This window comes from Takifugu rubripes, unplaced genomic scaffold (assembly GCF_901000725.2).
Source record: "Takifugu rubripes unplaced genomic scaffold, fTakRub1.2, whole genome shotgun sequence".
NCBI lineage: Eukaryota > Metazoa > Chordata > Actinopteri > Tetraodontiformes > Tetraodontidae > Takifugu > Takifugu rubripes.
The window spans coordinates 462,142-481,001 of NW_021821633.1; the positions used below are offsets into that span (position 1 = coordinate 462,142).

At 50.8% G+C, this 18,860-nt stretch overlaps 2 protein-coding genes across 2 annotated transcripts; both read left to right on the plus strand.

Annotated features, from left to right (window-relative positions):
- The first annotated feature begins 3,990 nt into the window (after window positions 1–3,990).
- On the plus strand, window positions 3,991–6,731 carry LOC101071326 (GRIN2-like protein). The gene is made up of 2 exons (XM_029832019.1): window positions 3,991–4,449; window positions 4,950–6,731. Exon 2 carries the CDS (start codon window positions 5,093–5,095, stop codon window positions 6,041–6,043), a length of 951 nt encoding a protein of 316 aa, XP_029687879.1. The 5' UTR covers window positions 3,991–4,449; window positions 4,950–5,092; the 3' UTR covers window positions 6,044–6,731.
- A 5,579-nt stretch (window positions 6,732–12,310) lies between these two features.
- LOC101067643 (ventral anterior homeobox 1) lies at window positions 12,311–18,025 on the plus strand. The gene is made up of 4 exons (XM_029832020.1): window positions 12,311–12,913; window positions 12,992–13,236; window positions 15,740–15,927; window positions 17,351–18,025. The coding sequence occupies exons 2-4, from the start codon at window positions 13,035–13,037 to the stop codon at window positions 17,822–17,824; spliced, it is 864 nt and encodes a 287-aa protein (XP_029687880.1). The 5' UTR covers window positions 12,311–12,913; window positions 12,992–13,034; the 3' UTR covers window positions 17,825–18,025.
- The last annotated feature ends 835 nt before the right edge of the window (window positions 18,026–18,860 follow it).

Sequence of the window (18,860 nt, forward strand, 5' to 3'; positions counted from 1 at the left end):
TCACCCGTTCCCCACCCTCACCTGTTGCCCACCCGTTCCCTACCCTCACCTGTTCCCCACCTTCACCTGTTCCTCACCCGTTCCCCACCCTCACCTGTTCCCCACCCGTTCCCTACCCTCACCTGTTTCCCACCTGTTCCCCACCCTCACCTGTTTCCCACCTGTTCCCCACCCTCACCTGTTCCCCACCTGTTCCTCCCCTATTCCCCACCTTTTCCCCACCTGTTCCCCACCCTCACCTGTTCCCCACCTGTTCCTACACAGCCGACTTCCAGTACCACTCGGAGACCACTCGGAAACTGGAGTGGTCCACAAACACCGATGCTGTTTACAAGAAGGCCATGAGCAGACTCTATTTCCTCAGGAGACTCAGGTCCTTCAGTGTTTGCAGCAGGATGCTCCAGATGTTCTACCAGTCTGTCATGGCTAGCACCATCTCCTTTGCTGCAGTGTGCTGGGGTGCAGGCATTAAAGCAAAGGATGCCAACAGACTCAACAAACTCATCAAAAAGGCAGGTCTGTTGTTGGCTGTAGACTTGATAACTTGGACGAGGTGGTGAGGGACAGGATGGTGTTGAAACTGTGGACAATCATGGACAGTCCCTCCCCCCCCCCTCCATAACACAGTGGACAAACTGAGGAGCAGCTTCAGCAACAGACTCCTGCAGCCTCGCTGCTCTAAGGAACGGTACAGGAAGTCCTTCCTGCCGTCCGCCATCAGACTATATAACTCATCCAAACCCAGCCAATAACAATAACTGTGTAATGCTCGTGTTGTAATTTTATTTCTAATTTATTCTATATTTATGTATATATGCTTATAATATGTATATATTATATTATGTATATATTATATATATGCTTATAATATATGCTGTATATATGCTTATAATGCTTATAATATGTATATATTATATTATGTATATATTATATATATATATATATATATGCTTATAATATATGCTGTATATATGCTTATAACATTCTAATCTTATCTGTATTTATTTTTTTCTGTCTCTTTACTCTGCATACGCTGCTACTATAATTCAATTTCCCCACGGGGATGAATAAAGTTCATCTTAATCTTAATCTTAACCTTCACCTGTTCCCCACCTTCACCTGTTCCCCACCTGTTCCTCCCCTATTCCCCACCTTTTCCTCACCTGTTCCCCCACCTGTTCTCCACCTTTTCCCCACCCGTTCCCCACCCTCACCTGTTCCCCACCTGTTCCTCACCTTTTCCTCACCTGTTCCCCACCTGTTCCTCCCCTATTCCCCACCTTTTCCTCACCTGTTCCCCACCTGTTCCTCCCCTATTCCCCACCTTTTCCTCACCTGTTCCCCCACCTGTTCTCCACCTGTTCCTCCCCTATTCCCCACCTTTTCCCCACCTGTTCCCCACCCTCACCTGTTCCCCACCTGTTCCCCACCCTCCCCTATTCCCCACCTTTTCCCCACCTGTTCCCCACCCTCACCTGTTCCCCACCTGTTCCCCACCTGTTCCTCACCCTCACCTGTTCCCCACCTTCACCTGTTCCCCACCCTCACCTGTTCCTCCCCTATTCCCCACCTTTTCCTCACCTGTTCCCCCACCTGTTCCCCACCCTCACCTGTTCCCTCACCTGTTCCCCACCCTCACCTGTTCCCTCACCTGTTCCCCAACCCTTGTGACCAGGAACTCTTCATCCACCTCAGATCCCACTGTTCAGTTCTGCAGGTGCTTGACGGTTTGGGTCTGAGCTGCTCAGGAGGCCACAAAAAGCTCCAGCCAACCGGCTTCTTCTGAGAGGTGAGACGGGTCCGATCTGAGCTCCGGCCTTGAACGTGGACACTGCTGGACACCAGCAGCCCCCCCCACTGAGGCTAACGTGGGAATATAGAAGGTTGCTAACGGCAACGTGCATTAAAATGTCCTGAGAAGATGTAGCGTCACTTCCTGCACTGGTGTCCTGCCTCCCGGGACACTAACCCTGTCCCTAGGGTCCAGGATGGACCCCCCTCCCCCTCTGGTCCAGGGTGCCCCCCCCCGGTCCAGGGTGGACCCCCCTCCCCCTCTGGTCCAGGGTGGGCCCCCCTCCCCCACTGGTCCAGGGTGGACCCCCCTCCCCCACTGGTCCAGGGTGCCCCTCCCCCCCGGTCCAGGGTGGGCCCCCCCTCCCCCACTGGTCCAGGGTGCCCCCCCCCCGGTCCAGGATGGACCCCCCTCCCCCTCTGGTCCAGGGTGGGGCCCCCTCCCCCACTGGTCCAGGGTGCCCCTCCCCCCCGGTCCAGGGTGGGCCCCCCTCCCCCACTGGTCCAGGGTGCCCCCCCCCCCCCCCGGTCCAGGATGGACCCCCCTCCCCCTCTGGTCCAGGGTGGGGCCCCCTCCCCCACTGGTCCAGGGTGGACCCCCCTCCCCCACTGGTCCAGGGTGCCCCCCCCCCCCCGGTCCAGGATGGACCCCCCTCCCCCTCTGGTCCAGGGTGGGGCCCCCTCCCCCACTGGTCCAGGGTGCCCCCCCCCCCGGGCCAGGGTGGACCCCCCCCCCCCCTGGATAACGGAGGCACGGTTGCCTGATCTGTGTAAGCGGCTTAAGTCTGACATAAGAGTCCGTCTGTTGCTGCTCCAGCATGAAAAGTTGCTGATTAATTAATCAGAAAACGAGGCAACAGGCCAGAAATGAGCCCCAGAACCTTTAATAGCAGGAGCCCCAGAACCTTTAATAGCAGGAGCCCCAGAACCTTTAATAGCAGGAGCCCCAGAACCTTTAATAGCAGGAGCCCCAGAACCCTTAATAGCAGGAGCCCCAGAACCTTTAATAGCAGGAGCCCCAGAACCTTTAATAGCAGGAGCCCCAGAACCTTTAATAGCAGGAGCCCCAGAACCTTTAATAGCAGGAGCCCCAGAACCCTTAATAGCAGGAGCCCCAGAACCTTTAATAGCAGGAGCCCCAGAACCTTTAATAACAGGAGCCCCAGAACCTTTAATAACAGGAGCCCCAGAACCTTTAATAACAGGAGCCCCAGAACCCTTAATAGCAGGAGCCCCAGAACCTTTAATAGCAGGAGCCCCAGAACCTTTAATAGCAGGAGCCCCAGAACCCTTAATAGCAGGAGCCCCAGAACCTTTAATAGCAGGAGCCCCAGAACCTTTAATAGCAGGAGCCCCAGAAACCTTTAATAAGCAGGAGCCCCAGAACCTTTAATAGCAGGAGCCCCAGAACCTTTAATAGCAGGAGCCCCAGAACCCTTAATAGCAGGAGCCCCAGAACCTTTAATAGCAGGAGCCCCAGAACCTTTAATAGCAGGAGCCCCAGAACCTTTAATCACATTTTATTCTTCTGTAATAAACTGAATCCTCCAACATTCTTCATCTGTGGTTTAATCTCACTTCCTGTTTTTAGACATGAAACCAAGATGATCTGAGTTCAGACAACTTCCTCTCCCATCTCTCCTCTCCCCTCCTCTCCTCTCTCCTCCCCTCCTCTCCTCTCCTCTCCTCTCCTCTCCTCTCCTCTCCCATCTCTCCTCTCCTCTCCTCTCCTCTCCTCTCCTCTCCTCTCCTCTCCCCTCCTCTCCTCTCCTCTCCTCTCCTCTCCCATCTCTCCTCTCCCCCTCCTCTCCCCTCCCCTCCTCTCCTCTCCTCTCCCATCTCTCCCCTCCTCTCCTCTCTCCTCTCCTCTCCCATCTCTCCTCTCCCCTCCTCTCCCCTCCCCTCCTCTCCTCTCCTCTCCCATCTCTCCCCTCCTCTCCTCTCTCCTCTCCTCTCCCATCTCTCCTCTCCCCTCCTCTCCCCTCCCCTCCTCTCCTCTCCCATCTCTCCCCTCCTCTCCTCTCTCCTCTCCTCTCCCATCTCTCCTCTCCCATCTCTCCTCTCCCCTCCTCTCCCCTCCTCTCCTCCCCTCCCCTCCCCTCCTCTCCTCTCCCCTCCTCTCTCCTCTCCTCATCTCCTCTCCTCATCTCCTCTCCTCTTCTCTCCTCTCTCCTCTCCTCCCCTCCTCTCTCCTGCTCTTTCCTCCCCTCTGTTGCCTAGGCAACATTATGGGATGTGTGCTGTGCGTGGCATGTTCACCAGGACGTGCTCAGCGTGGGCAGCTCTGTCGTCTGCGTGCTGAGCGAGCGGCGGCCCTTTGAGTGTTGCAGTTTCCATAGCAACAGGGATAGGCTGTGTGTGTGCGTGCGTGTGTGCGTGTGCGTGCGTGTGTGTGTGTGTGTGCGCGTGCGTGCGTGCGTGTGCGTGTGTGAGAGCAGGAGTGAGCGTGAAGCTCAGCTTCTGTCGCTCCAGCTCATCTGAGAGACGACGCTGGAGGATTATCAGCGCTCCTCCATGTTGGCACAGCTGGAGAGGAGGAGGAGGAGGCGGAGCCAAAGATGAGCAGAGGTCACCTGATGAAGGAGCGCTCCAGCGTCCGGCGGCGGCCATAAATCCAGCCTCGTCTGAGCCAACGGGAGAAGCTTCGCTGTGGTGAGGGTACGTGATGCTACACGCTTGCTGCTAGCGAACGAGCTGCTAACGAGCTTCAGCTGCTCCTCGCTCACAAACGTGGACGTCTGGATCTCACCTGCACTTATCTGCTAAAATATCATGTGATCCAGTTGTTGGACTTCAAAGGCTGCTGCTGCCGGGTCATCAAAGCCAACCTGTTGCTCCGATCCGTGATGATTGGAAATGGCTGCGAGCCCAGATGTTGCTCCAGCCTCCTGGGTCCTCGTGCTAGCGCCTCGGCCCAAAGTGTCCTCAGGAAGGATCCGGCAGATCGGACCTGATCCTCTTGATCGTGTGGCCCGAGGAGGAAATGACGTGTTTGGCTGAGACCAGAGCGGCTTAGACCTGGGGGGCAGCCCCCCCCCCCCCTCCCAACCTGGGGGGGAAGGGGGCGTGGTTCACCTCCTGGTTTGGGGGGGTAGGAGGACCCTGGTGTGTGGTCGGTTGTCCCAGCTGACTCCTTTGTTGGTGTCTGTGTTCCTCAGGTGTGTCCGCCTCCTGGGACCTGATCCGGGCTCCTGGACGTCTGTGGCTCAACACCTGTGGCGGCAGAAGACCGAGACCATGACCAGCTCCTCGGACCTCCAGCTGCCTCCTGGGTGGAGGTGAGGAGCAGAGCAGAGCGACGATGCAGGCCGACGCAGACGCACCTGCACCCACGGCCACACACGGTGACGCCTGTGGCCCCCGCCCACAGGTGGCCCCGCCCACAGCTGCAGCTGGTTCCACCTGTGGCCAGAACTGCGTCCAGATCCCAGATGATGCCGTCATGCTGAGCTGGAGGCAGCTCCAGTGGCCTCAACACTGCAACATGAACGCCGATGGTGGAGGAGCCCAGCGGCCTCCAGCCAGGTGTTTCTGCATCTCCTCACCCAGGATGGAGGCCGGGGACAGGCAGGAAGTCCTCCCCCCTTCCTGTGACAGGACCTCCTGCTGTGAGGGCCGCCTGCATCACCTGGAGGACGCGTTTGCCGCCTGCTGCCAGGCTCAGGTGGTCCCAGCGTTGTGGAGCTGTGGTGCTCAGCAGACCTCCATCCCAGCCCCAGGCCTCCACCAGCTCAGCGTTCCCCGGCTCAGCTCGTCCATCAGCGAGTCCGGACTGGATGCTAAACACCTGCTGCCCTGCTGCCCCCCGGGCTCCTCCTGGACCAACGCCCGGCCACAGCAGGACGTGGGAACCATGACGGTCCACAAGGAGCTGAGAGACGTTGGTGTCCAGGTGGGCTCAGGGGTCACTGCTCACGTCTTCCCACAGATCTGCCTGGCGGAGACGAGCCAGGCTCCAAAACCGAACCGTGCTAGCGGAGAGAACCCGGCTCCCAAGTCTCCGGTGAAGGAGGTGAAGTGGGACGCTGAAGGCATGACGTGGGAGGTGTACGGGGCCTCCGTGGACCCGGAGGAGCTGGGCTTGGCCATCCAGAAGCACCTGGAGCTGCAGATCAAAGAGACCGCGAGCCTGGCGGCCAAGAGGTCTCTTCAGAATCCCAGAGCTTCCAGAGGGACCAGGAGGAGCAGCAGGGTGAGCGGCCTCCTCCGGAGCGCCACCTGCTGTGTTCGGAGCCCCTCTGCTGTGGAGTAACGGAGGACCTGACTGATGGACGGGACCGGATCACTGTGGCCCGCTGCCCTCCGGCCAGGTGGTCAGAACTGCCCCCCAGGGTCCCCCATCGCCCACACAGGTGGACCACAGCCTGCCTGCCTGTCTGTGGCTCCTTATCCTGCATCAGGTGACATCAGGACGCCTCTGCTGTCACTTCTAACGTCCGCTATGAATCTATCATCCATGAGATCCAGAACCAGGAGAAGACGGAGCAGCTGGGTTCTGCTGAGCTCAGGCTGGACTGTGACCTGGGCTCAGTGACCCCGATGACCTCGGACCCAGCTTCACACCTGTGGGGGCTCAGGTCGAACCTCTGAACACTGATGTTCTGCAGAACCGGTCCAAGGTGCTGCTCCTGCTCCACCCTTCCTCTCCTCAGGTGGCTGAGGGCCCCTCTCCCGATGTGGGGCTCCTCCTGAACCAGGTTCTGGCAGCTTCTGGCCCCTCTGACAGTGTAAATGTGTGTTTTGATGGTTTCTCCCGAAGGTCCTCGTGGTCTGTGTTGGCGTGCTCCTGTCATTGTTGTCCCCACCAGGCGGAAACCGTCCGCCAGGCCTGATGTTTGATCTGTATCTGTGACTTCTTTGATGTCCTTTCATTTCTGTCACACCTCAACAACCTGGAGGTGCACCAGCTGACTCTGGTATTAAAGCAGATGTTGTCACCACTGTTGTCGGTTCTGGACTCTTTGTCCTCTGGACACACTGAATGGGCCTAGCTGGGTTGGTGGAGTACGACGATGGTGGTTCAGGATCTGGCGGGGGTCGTCTCCAGGTTCTGCTGGAGCCACTCGGGATCAAAGGTCCCTCTGGAGGCAGCAGGAAGAGGAGGGAGTCGGAACATCTGGAACATCCCTTCAAACAGCTGACGCCTGCTTCCTGTCTCGTGATCCACTGGGTTCATGAACGTCGGTTTAAATTGGACCGTCCTGTTGATGTTCTGAGTGAAGGGGACCGACGGGTGAACCCGATGGGACGGAGCGGTGGGCCTCTCGGTACCGAAGGTGGTGTCGCTACGTCGAGATGGGACAAAAGTCTTTGACTCTCCACTGTGGATTTTACGGTAGGAATGTGTTGTTATGCTGTTATTGCAGTGTTATTACCCACTGCGGCCACACGGGGGCACCAAAGGCTCAGCAGTGATTCATGACCACCAGGTTTGAGCTCTTGGACCAGCACAAATCCTGGTTCATTGCACATTTCTGGCCCAAGTAACGGGACAGAACCGGCTGGACTCTGCTCAGAAAAGAGCCCAACCCACTTGCCCCTGCTCAGCCAGGGTACCTCGGTGGTGTTCTGAAGGTGTCCCCCTGCTACCAGAACACCTGTGTTTGTCCACTTCAGGGCTTGAACCCAGACCCCTCTGGTCCTGAGCCCCCTAAAGCCCCCCGGGGGCTTTGGTTCTGTTAGGCACTAGAAACCACTGGGTTTCATTGCTCCTCTCCAGGCTCCAACAGCACCGCTCCCTTGTGTCCGCCGGGCCTGGATCAGAACCTGAGGTCTGTTCTGAGAGGGTGAGGCTGGGTTCAGCACCCTAGACGTGGTGAGAGAGCAACAAAACCCAGCATTGGCGGGTCGGAACCGGCGTGTTCAGAGGAACGGCTGTGTTCTGGGGCATGTTCACCGGGTCCCGGACACAAAGACACAGTTCCGTTAGCTTTGTGCTAAAGCGGCTCCCAGAAACTGGAAAAACACGGCATCAGGGACCAGCGAGCTGTCCTGGTCCAGAGCCAGTGAGCAGGTCCCAGAGGATCTTCACCCACCTGCATCAGACGCTGTTTTGAGACCCATCTGAGCACCAACGGCCTTTTCTCTCCCTCCTCTGCTGATACGGAGAGGTTGTTCTCACCGTTACCGCCAGGGGGCGTCGTTGGGATGCGAACATCATCACCAAAACGGGCCGCAGCAGGTGACGAGAGCCGACGACCGTCCTTATACAACATAAAGTCGTCATTTCCTACAGTCAGCCAGGGTTCTGGGGTGGCCGAGAGGTTCTCCTCCCAAGGGTTCTGGAGATGATCCACAACTGATAACACGTTGCTACACAACCAGCCGGAGACGCTGCTGCACTAATGAGTCGGGACGTTCGCCTTCACAACAACGGCCTCCTCCAGCAGATGGAAATGAGCTCTTCATGGGGAGGGTTCAAGAACGGCTCGTTGTGTTATTGTGGAGCATAATCGTCACATTTGTAAGCATTAAGCAGAGCTTTCAATGGCAGCATTCATCTGGAGCTAGCATGAAAGCTCAAGGCTCCACGGCGCCTCCGCTCCACCGCAGCTCCCTTCGATTAGACGTCTAAAAGGCTTCGCCACAAAGTGCCAGAGATCACAAAGAGTCAAATTATAGCGGCGCTGCATTAGACGTAATCATGTCTCCACAGGCCCCAGCACTGAAATGGATGTTTGCAGTAAAATAATCGCCTTCAAAGCAGCGCGCACGTGACCAGTCATGTGATCAGGTCTTTATGTCACCTCTGCATTCACTGTTGCTCACGTTGACGGAGCAGCGGCACCAAACAGCAGGGAGATCACCCATTATCCTGTTGGAGGTGGTGGGTTTGAATCCCGCTCACTGGCTCTCCTCATACTGTAGTTTAATCAGGAGGTGGTGGGTTTGAATCCCACTCCCCTGCCTCTACTCATACTGTAGTTTAATCAGGAGGTGGTGGGTTTGAATCCCGCTCACTGGCTCTCCTCATACTGTAGTTTAATCAGGAGGTGGTGGGTTTGAATCCCGCTCCCCTGGCTCTCCTCATACTGTAGTTTAATCAGGAGGTGGTTGGTTTGAATCCCACTCCCCTGCCTCTACTCATACTGTAGTTTAATCAGGAGGTGGTGGGTTTGAATCCCACTGCCCTGCCTCTACTCATACTGTAGTTTAATCAGGAGGTGGTGGGTTTGAATCCCGCTCACTGGCTCTCCTCATACTGTAGTTTAATCAGGAGGTGGTGGGTTTGAATCCCACTCCCCTGCCTCTACTCATACTGTAGTTTAATCAGGAGGTGGTGGGTTTGAATCCCACTCCCCTGCCTCTACTCATACTGTAGTTTAATCAGGAGGTGGTTGGTTTGAATCCCGCTCACTGGCTCTCCTCATACTGTAGTTTAATCAGGAGGTGGTGGGTTTGAATCCCGCTCACTGGCTCTCCTCATACTGTAGTTTAATCAGGAGGTGGTGGGTTTGAATCCCGCTCCCCTGCCTCTACTCATACTGTAGTTTAATCAGGAGGTGGTGGGTTTGAATCCCGCTCACTGGCTCTCCTCATACTGTAGTTTAATCAGGAGGTGGTGGGTTTGAATCCCACTCCCCTGCCTCTACTCATACTGTAGTTTAATCAGGAGGTGGTTGGTTTGAATCCTGCTCCCCTGGCTCTCCTCATACTGTAGTTTAATCAGGAGGTGGTGGGTTTGAATCCCACTCCCCTGCCTCTACTCATACTGTAGTTTAATCAGGAGGTGGTGGGTTTGAATCCCACTGCCCTGCCTCTACTCATACTGTAGTTTAATCAGGAGGTGGTGGGTTTGAATCCCGCTCACTGGCTCTCCTCATACTGTAGTTTAATCAGGAGGTGGTGGGTTTGAATCCCACTCCCCTGCCTCTACTCATACTGTAGTTTAATCAGGAGGTGGTGGGTTTGAATCCCACTCCCCTGCCTCTACTCATACTGTAGTTTAATCAGGAGGTGGTTGGTTTGAATCCCGCTCACTGGCTCTCCTCATACTGTAGTTTAATCAGGAGGTGGTGGGTTTGAATCCCGCTCACTGGCTCTCCTCATACTGTAGTTTAATCAGGAGGTGGTGGGTTTGAATCCCGCTCCCCTGCCTCTACTCATACTGTAGTTTAATCAGGAGGTGGTTGGTTTGAATCCTGCTCCCCTGGCTCTCCTCATACTGTAGTTTAATCAGGAGGTGGTGGGTTTGAATCCCACTCCCCTGCCTCTACTCATACTGTAGTTTAATCAGGAGGTGGTGGGTTTGAATCCCACTGCCCTGCCTCTACTCATACTGTAGTTTAATCAGGAGGTGGTGGGTTTGAATCCCGCTCACTGGCTCTCCTCATACTGTAGTTTAATCAGGAGGTGGTGGGTTTGAATCCCACTCCCCTGCCTCTACTCATACTGTAGTTTAATCAGGAGGTGGTGGGTTTGAATCCCACTCCCCTGCCTCTACTCATACTGTAGTTTAATCAGGAGGTGGTTGGTTTGAATCCCGCTCACTGGCTCTCCTCATACTGTAGTTTAATCAGGAGGTGGTGGGTTTGAATCCCGCTCACTGGCTCTCCTCATACTGTAGTTTAATCAGGAGGTGGTGGGTTTGAATCCCGCTCCCCTGCCTCTACTCATACTGTAGTTTAATCAGGAGGTGGTGGGTTTGAATCCCGCTGCCCTGCCTCTACTCATACTGTAGTTTAATCAGGAGGTTGTTGTTTTGAATCCTGCTCCCCTGGCTCTCCTCATACTGTAGTTTAATCAGGAGGTGGTGGGTTTGAATCCCGCTCCCCTGCCTCTACTCATACTGTAGTTTAATCAGGAGGTGGTGGGTTTGAATCCCGCTCACTGGCTCTCCTCATACTGTAGTTTAATCAGGAGGTGGTGGGTTTGAATCCCGCTGCCCTGCCTCTACTCATACTGTAGTTTAATCAGGAGGTTGTTGTTTTGAATCCTGCTCCCCTGGCTCTCCTCATACTGTAGTTTAATCAGGAGGTGGTGGGTTTGAATCCCGCTCCCCTGCCTCTACTCATACTGTAGTTTAATCAGGAGGTGGTGGGTTTGAATCCCGCTCACTGGCTCTCCTCATACTGTAGTTTAATCAGGAGGTGGTGGGTTTGAATCCCGCTCCCCTGCCTCTACTCATACTGTAGTTTAATCAGGAGGTGGTTGGTTTGAATCCCGCTCCCCTGCCTCTCCTCATACTGTAGTTTAATCAGGAGGTGGTTGGTTTGAATCCTGCTCCCCTGGCTCTCCTCATACTGTAGTTTAATCAGGAGGTGGTTGGTTTGAATCCCGCTTACTGCCTCTCCTCATACTGTAGTTGAATCAGGAGGTGGTTGGTTTGAATCCTGCTCCCCTGGCTCTCCTCATACTGTAGTTTAATCAGGAGGTTGTTGGTTTGAATCCCACTCCCATGGCTCTACTCATACTGTAGTTTAAACAGGTTTGAACACACTTCTCTTTAGCTTTAGCTTTTTCATATTTACAGCAGTTCAGGACCTAACCCTAACCCTTTCAATATTTCTAATACGAGAACATTTGTAGTTTTTTGAACTACTGACAACTACGTGGTAGTTGATCATATTCAGAAGTGCTGACAGCGGCTGGTCCGTCTGTCCTGATCATGGACCAGCGCAGCATCTCTGCCTACGTTAGCATGTGCTAATGCTGCCTCCATTTAAAGAAAACATACCTAGAATGATCAAATGTTAGCCTGGATAAATCATTTGATCTAAGGATACTTTTTACTTTTTATATATGTTTTAATACTTTTTATTTAAATGAAATTAAATTGAGTGATTGATCAACCATCGAATGTCAGGAATTCTTCTTCTGAAATCTGTTGACGGCTGAAATTTAGGAAGGAAAAAGTGACACTTTTGTCTTTGTGTGAGACGTTTCCCAGCCGGAGCTCTGCACTGAGCTTGGGAAATCCCAGTTCCCTCCAGTGGCTCCCACTGGAGACGCTGGGTCTGCTCACACAAAGTCTTCGTCCCTGAGACACTTAGTGAACAAAGTTAGTCCAACAAGCCGTCCTTAAAGCCACACGAAGGCGGCTGCCAGGCAGCCACACTCACAGAATTGTTTTTTAATGGTCCAATTAGATAATTGCCATCTTTCACTCCCTTTCCTCTCTGTTTCCCATAAAGGCATGAATGGCACTCAGGGAGGGGGGCAACTTGAAGAGCGCTTGTGGTCAGCTAAGGTGACAAGAAGGGCAGGAGAATGCCCCTTGCACCGGGCCACAGGGCTGAATTGAATCATTGTGGCCTAATCAATGGTCTTATTGGATTACTGGCCACTGCTGTGTTCAGAGATATTGTTGCACTGACAATGAAAATAGAGTTGTGGGTGGGTGGGTGGCGGGTGTGGGGGCCTGCAAGGCAAGTAGTGGAGAGAGGTAGGGGAATGTGAGAACAAGAATTTTGGTGGTGTAAACAATGTTGAGGGAGTTAGCGCTCGTTCACATTCAATTCTCAGAGGACCCTGACGGTGGGCTGCAGGTGTGACCACGAACAGCCGGGTCCTCCAGACAACCCCGGGACCCCCTCCAGATTTGGTGGACGAGGATTCGTTTCCAACTTCGCGCCAGTGAGGCGGATCAACGCTGGCTAACATGCGGCAGCCGTCAGGTGCTCCCTGAAGGAGGGAGTCCGGCTGTGTGCCGGTCAAAGAAGAACGAAGCTGACAGGAACTTTTCCCAGGTCTGGAAGAGTCGGATCCCTCTGATCCCTCGTTGGTGTGGGGATCAGAGAGGCTTGGTGTGAAACTAGACCAATCATTTGTCTTCATTCTCTGGGCTGAGAGCAGCGAACTGAGGGGGACGGGACAAACAAGCCCCTCCATTAAGACCTGGTTTCTTTGCCCAAACAACCTTACGCATTTATAGTCTCACGCTAATGTGGAGGCAGCAAAATGAGGAGAATCGAGTGAAGCAGCTATTGAAGGTCCACGGCTTTGATCAGTCGGAGATCCTCTATCAGCCTGATGTCCGTGGATCCAGGAAGGAACTGCTGCTGAGTTTTGTGGAGAAGTCCGTCATCATTGGGTAATGGAGCTAGGTCAGTCATAAAAACGCTCCTCTATCAAGTGGCGGCGGTCTGAGCAAACATCTGAGAGCTGACGGTGTCCTGCAGAGGTACTCCTCTGAAACTCAAGACGAGTTCTGACAGCCTGCTACAGGTTCTCCGTAATCTCCTGTTTTCATCTCACAAAGGGACAGAAAAGGAGGCGAGCGACAGCTCCAAGAGGAACACAGCATGGATGTCCGGTACAACCAGGAGGCGGAAGGGATGGGGCTGAAGAACGGGCTGAAGAGGGGCAAAGATGACAAGGAGTCCTCCAAAAGCTTCCTCAAGGAGCAGCATGACTCCGTTTCCCCCTCTGGAACCATGGAAAACTGTGAGAAACACCGGGGCAGCGCCGGCGATCCGGACTACTGCCGCAGAATTCTGGTTCGAGGTGAGACTCGTGGGCTTTCTGCTGCTTTTTCAGGAAACTCGCACATTAAGCATTAAAATCAAAAATATATTTTTTAGGCAAGAGGAGTAGGATCCTAATTTTCCACATATGATCAATCTGGGTCATCTGTGATTGAGAGGTCGTAACAAAAGTCTTTATCCCTCTAAAAGGTCGACGAAAATCAAAAACGAGCCGTAGCGTCAAAGAATAATAATTAAATGTAGGAACAGGAAAGAAATAAACCCTAAAATCTACGTCTCTTAGAATGAGCAAGGCATTAAAAACAGACCGATTCCAGGATTCCAGGATTCCAGGCTCAGAGAATAAATCGCCATTAAATGTGACTAAATATAAATATAAATACGGCCCATTTTATTCTGACGTATTTCAGAGCTGTACAAAATCAGTCCGAAATTAAAATACTTCTGCAATTTTATATTCTTTCCTTTGTTTTGGGCTGAAAGATAATAAATAAATGTGGAGCAATAGAGCATAAAGACACATGTAAAGACAAATGTAAAGACAAATGTAAAGACACATATAAAGACAAACGTAAAGACAAATGTAAAGACAAATATAAAGACACATGTAAAGACAAATTTAAAGACAAAAATAAAGACAAATGTAAAGACAAACATAGACAAACATATAGACAAACGTAAAGACAAATGTAAAGACAAACATAGACAAACATATAGACAAACGTAAAGACAAATGTAAAGACAAACATAGACAAACATATAGACAAACGTAAAGACAAATGTAAAGACAAACATAGACAAACATATAGACAAACGTAAAGACAAATGTAAAGACAAACATAGACAAACATATAGACAAATACAAAGACACATGTAAAGAGAAATATAAAGACACATGTAAAGACAAACGTAAAGACACATGTAAAGAGAAATATAAAGACACATGTAAAGACAAACGTAAAGACACATGTAAAGAGAAATATAAAGACACATGTAAAGACAAACGTAAAGACAAATGTAAAGACAAATGTAAAGACACATGTAAAGAAAAATATAAAGACAAACGTAAAGACAAATATAAAGACACATGTAGAGAGAAATATAAAGACACATGTAAAGACAAACGTAAAGACAAATGTAAAGACACATGTAAAGAAAAATATAAAGACAAACGTAAAGAGAAATATAAAGACACATGTAAAGAGAAAGAGGAGACTTTCCGCCATCTCCGTTTGTCTCCATTTGAACGTCGGCGTTCGCGGTGACGCAGTGATGCTGCAACACAACAACGGCACAAATGAAACTGACACACATCAAAGCAGCTGCTAATTTGTAATTATATTTCATAAAGATCTGAATGAATTCATGTATAAAAATGTAATATTGGTTAAAGGTGCGTGCCCACAATTAATCAGGCCGGTTAATAAAGTCTAAAGGCTTCTCTTTATTACTTATTCAGGTATTTTCAGATTATTAGTGGCAGCAAAACGACACTATTTTTTTAGTACATTTAAAGATTTCTGTTTTATCCGAAAGAGGGAAAAAAATCCTTTTTATAAATGTATAAAATTTCCAATGAACTAATTTAGTTTGTTTAATGATAAATTTATAAAATGCATTAATGTAACATTAATGTTCTTAATTTGACTGTGAACGCTGATATATGTGTAATATATGTGTGATGATGGCATGAATCATATTAATAACAATGATAATAATGATATTATTAGTAGGATTATTGTTAGTGTTGCTAATAATAATACTAGTAACAACAATAAGAATACTACTAATGATAACAATACTAGTAACAACAATAACAACAACAGTAGTAACAACATTAATACTAATAACAATAAGAATAGTAGTAACAACAACAAAAATAGTAACAATAATATTAACAATAATATTAACAATAATAACAATTATAGTAACAATTAAAGTAACAATAATAGTAACAATAATAGTAACAATAATAGCAACAATAATGTTAGCAATAATAGTAACAATAATAGTAACAATATTAGTAACAATAATAGCAACAATAATGTTAACAATAATGTTAACAATAATGTTAACAATAATACTAACAATAATAGTAACAATATTAGTAACAATAATAGTAACAATAATAGTATAACAATATTAGTAACAATAATAGTATAACAATATTAGTAACAATATTAGCAACAATAATAGCAACAATAATGTTAACAATAATGTTAACAATAATGTTAACAATAATACTAACAATAATAGTAACAATAATAGTATAACAATATTAGTAACAATAATAGTAACAATAATAGTATAACAATATTAGTAACAATATTAGCAACTATAATAGCAACAATAATGTTAACAATAATAGTAACAATAATGTTAACAATAATAGTGACAATAATGTTAACAATAATAGTACTTATAACAACAACAACAGTAATTACAACAACAATAATAAAGCCAGGCTTGTGTGTCCAGTGCTGCTCTGTTCCTGGTTCTCATCTCGGCACTCATTGTTTCAGATGCTAAAGGTTCAATCCGAGAAATCATCCTGCCGAAGGGTTTAGATCTGGACCGACCCAAACGCACCAGAACCTCTTTCACTGCTGAGCAGCTGTACCGGTTAGAGATGGAGTTCCAGCGGTGCCAGTACGTGGTGGGCAGAGAGCGGACAGAACTGGCCCGGCAGCTCAGCCTCTCGGAGACACAGGTCAGTGCTGCTCCGCTGCTGCATCCACATCCTCTTTACGCTCACCTGGATATAAAACACACACTCATGGCAGGAACACGCATCCCCATGTGTGTACACACACACACACACACACACACACACACACACAGAAACATATATTAATTATATCTATAAATAATTGTAAATTGGACATTTGAAACCGAGTTGTGTTGAGGTTCTGTCAGACTGCTGGTTCTGCTCAGAAGCGCCCGTGTGTGTGTGTGTGTGTGTGTGTGTGTGTGTGTGTGTGTGTGTGTGTGTTCAGAGCTGGATCACGTCGTGTCCACAACCAAACCAAGTCAGGAACGTTTGATTTGAGTCGTTGATGAATTGCAAATCAGTGTGAAAACGTTTCTGTGGCCTTCACACACATTCCGGCTCCCTCAGCCACAGTCTCTTGAGGTTTTTAGGAATTATTTCGCCCTTTCTTGTTTGGCCGCCCACAACTCAGCATTTGTTTGTGTAATTCAATCGCAGCGATGGTCCAGAAGGGCCTGGCGGCTGCTTCTGGTCCCGCTGGAACGAGCTGAAATGAGCTTGGTGTGGTTCCTGTTTCTCCACGATGAGCCCAAACTAGCAGAGCCGTTATTGGGATCAGATCTTTCCGTCCATCCGTGACGGAGCGCTGCAGGATGAGTTCATGCTAACCTCAAACGCTGCTTCAGCTGTTTAGACTCAAACAGCGTTTGTGTTCTGACACGGTCAAATATTAAACCGGATTAAACTGGCTGTGAAACACCTCGTCGGTCCCCACAAACAGGGTAACAGGCAGCTTCCTGTCATAATGGAGGCAGAGCTTGTAGACGGAGGTGTTCAGAGACATATGGACCGCAGGACATATGGACCGCAGGACATATGGACCGCAGGACATATGGACCGCAGGACATATGGACCGCAGGACATATGGAGGAGGATGAAGCGTCTTTAGAAGGTTCCAGGCAGATTTGCTGCAGGATGCATCTCTATTTTACTTCCTTGCCTACAGAAAATTGATCATTTGAACCAGTGTCGCGGCACCGTTTTTGTTCATTTTTACAAGAAAATCCTCGATTGTTTTATTTGCTGTCTGCTAACGTGAACGCAACGTTCTCCGTTTACAGGCTCGCCGACGGTTTGGGTGGGAACGGTGCCGTTGGCAGAGTCAGATTTGGGCTTTTTGAGCTTGTTTGTATGGAGCCGCCTCGGCCACGAGGCTCCGTCCTGGGGGGGGCTGCTCCGTCCTGGGGGGGGCTGCTCCGTCCTGGGGGGGGCTGCTCCGTCCTGGGGTGGGGATGCTCCGTCCTGGGGGGGGGCTGCTCCGTCCTGGGGGGGCTGCTCCGTCTGCTCTTACATGTGCTTTCCTTGAGCATTCCCTGCCAACAGAGCTTTGTTTCTCTCTTCCTCTCATCTGTGTTTGTCTCAGGTAAAAGTCTGGTTTCAGAACCGCCGCACCAAGCAGAAGAAGGACCAGGGGAAGGACTCGGAGCTCCGCTCTGTGGTGTCCGAGACGGCAGCCACCTGCAGTGTCCTCAGACTGCTGGAGCAGGGCCGCCTGCTGACTCCCCCGGGCCTGCTGCCCCACTGCGGTGGCGGCCCGCTGGGCTCCGCTCTGCGGACTCCGTCCATGGCAGCGACCGGAGCGGCTGCGAGCAGTCCTCCCCTACCAGCCGGCTCAGGGACAGTGGCGGGCCTGCAGGGCTCGGCGGCGGCTCACGGCCTCTTCAGTTTCCGGATGCCCTCCCTCCTCAGCGGCGTGGCCACACGAATTTCCTCCAATCCCATGTCACTGACTGGAAACCTGCAGGAACTCTCCTCGCGCTACCTGAGCTCCTCGGCCTTTGAGCCGTACTCTCGGAGCAGCGGCAAGGACTCGTCGGACAAGAAACTCCTGGAATGATGCCGCAGCACGCCGCGGCTGTCGTCTGAGCTTTGGTGGTCGCCCCATCTTCACCCGTCTGTCGTATTTTGTAGCACTTCATCGACTCCATTTGCACATCTGCTGCCTCTGAGTAGAAACATCCACACGGTTCAAACACAAAGACAAAGCGGCAGCAGACACATTTAAGGAGGTTTAGAGGCACCTGCTGAGGTTAGTGAGGGAAAGGACGCCCAACCACCCGCTCAGCTGGGCCACGTGCACACGGGCTGCCACCGTGCACGTGTGTGGGGTCAGCAAACCTACCAGGAACCAGGAGGTGGTCAGGAGGAGGTAGAAAAGCCTCGCTGCTGGTCCAGGGTCTGATGTGTCTGATGAAAAGACCAAAAGAGGAGTTCAAACCCAAATGCAGACGCCCCAGAGACGTCCCTTCTTACCTTGGCTGCCATTCTTATTCCCACTTGTGCAGCTTGGCCGTGGGGCCGTTTTGTCTCCAGACACTGGCCTTTCAGCGCCGGGCATAATCCTGCTGCCGCTGGTGTTCTGTTTCTCTTCCCTGCTGGAACTAAGTGCAGGAATGTGTTGTTGAAAGAAGGGAATTGTGTAGAAAGCCTGGGCGGCCAGAATAAAGCCACTCGCTTTGTTCAACACTACAAATAGTTTTCCCAGTCATTAGGACATAACCCCCCCCCCTACCCCCCCCCCCCCCCCCCCCCCCCTCCCTCCCTCCTTCCTTCCTTCCCTCCGTCTTTCCTTCCTTCCTGTGTGAACGTTTGAAAACCACAGCTTTTATTCCGCGTTTTGTGTCGATTGGCTACTGATGCACATTAATAGTGAAAAGAATTCTAGCAGGAGAAAAGTCCTGCAGATGCCGAGTGTACCTTCTAATTGTTATTTTATTGTAAATTATTCACTGTGTAATTAATAGATAATTAGTCTATTTGGATGAAGGAATGAATGAAAAGGTGTCTGTGCTGTTGTTGTGGAACCTGTTGTTGTAAAGTGTGTGCTACAAATGTGCATATCTATTATGTATATGGCTACAGACCAAGATGTG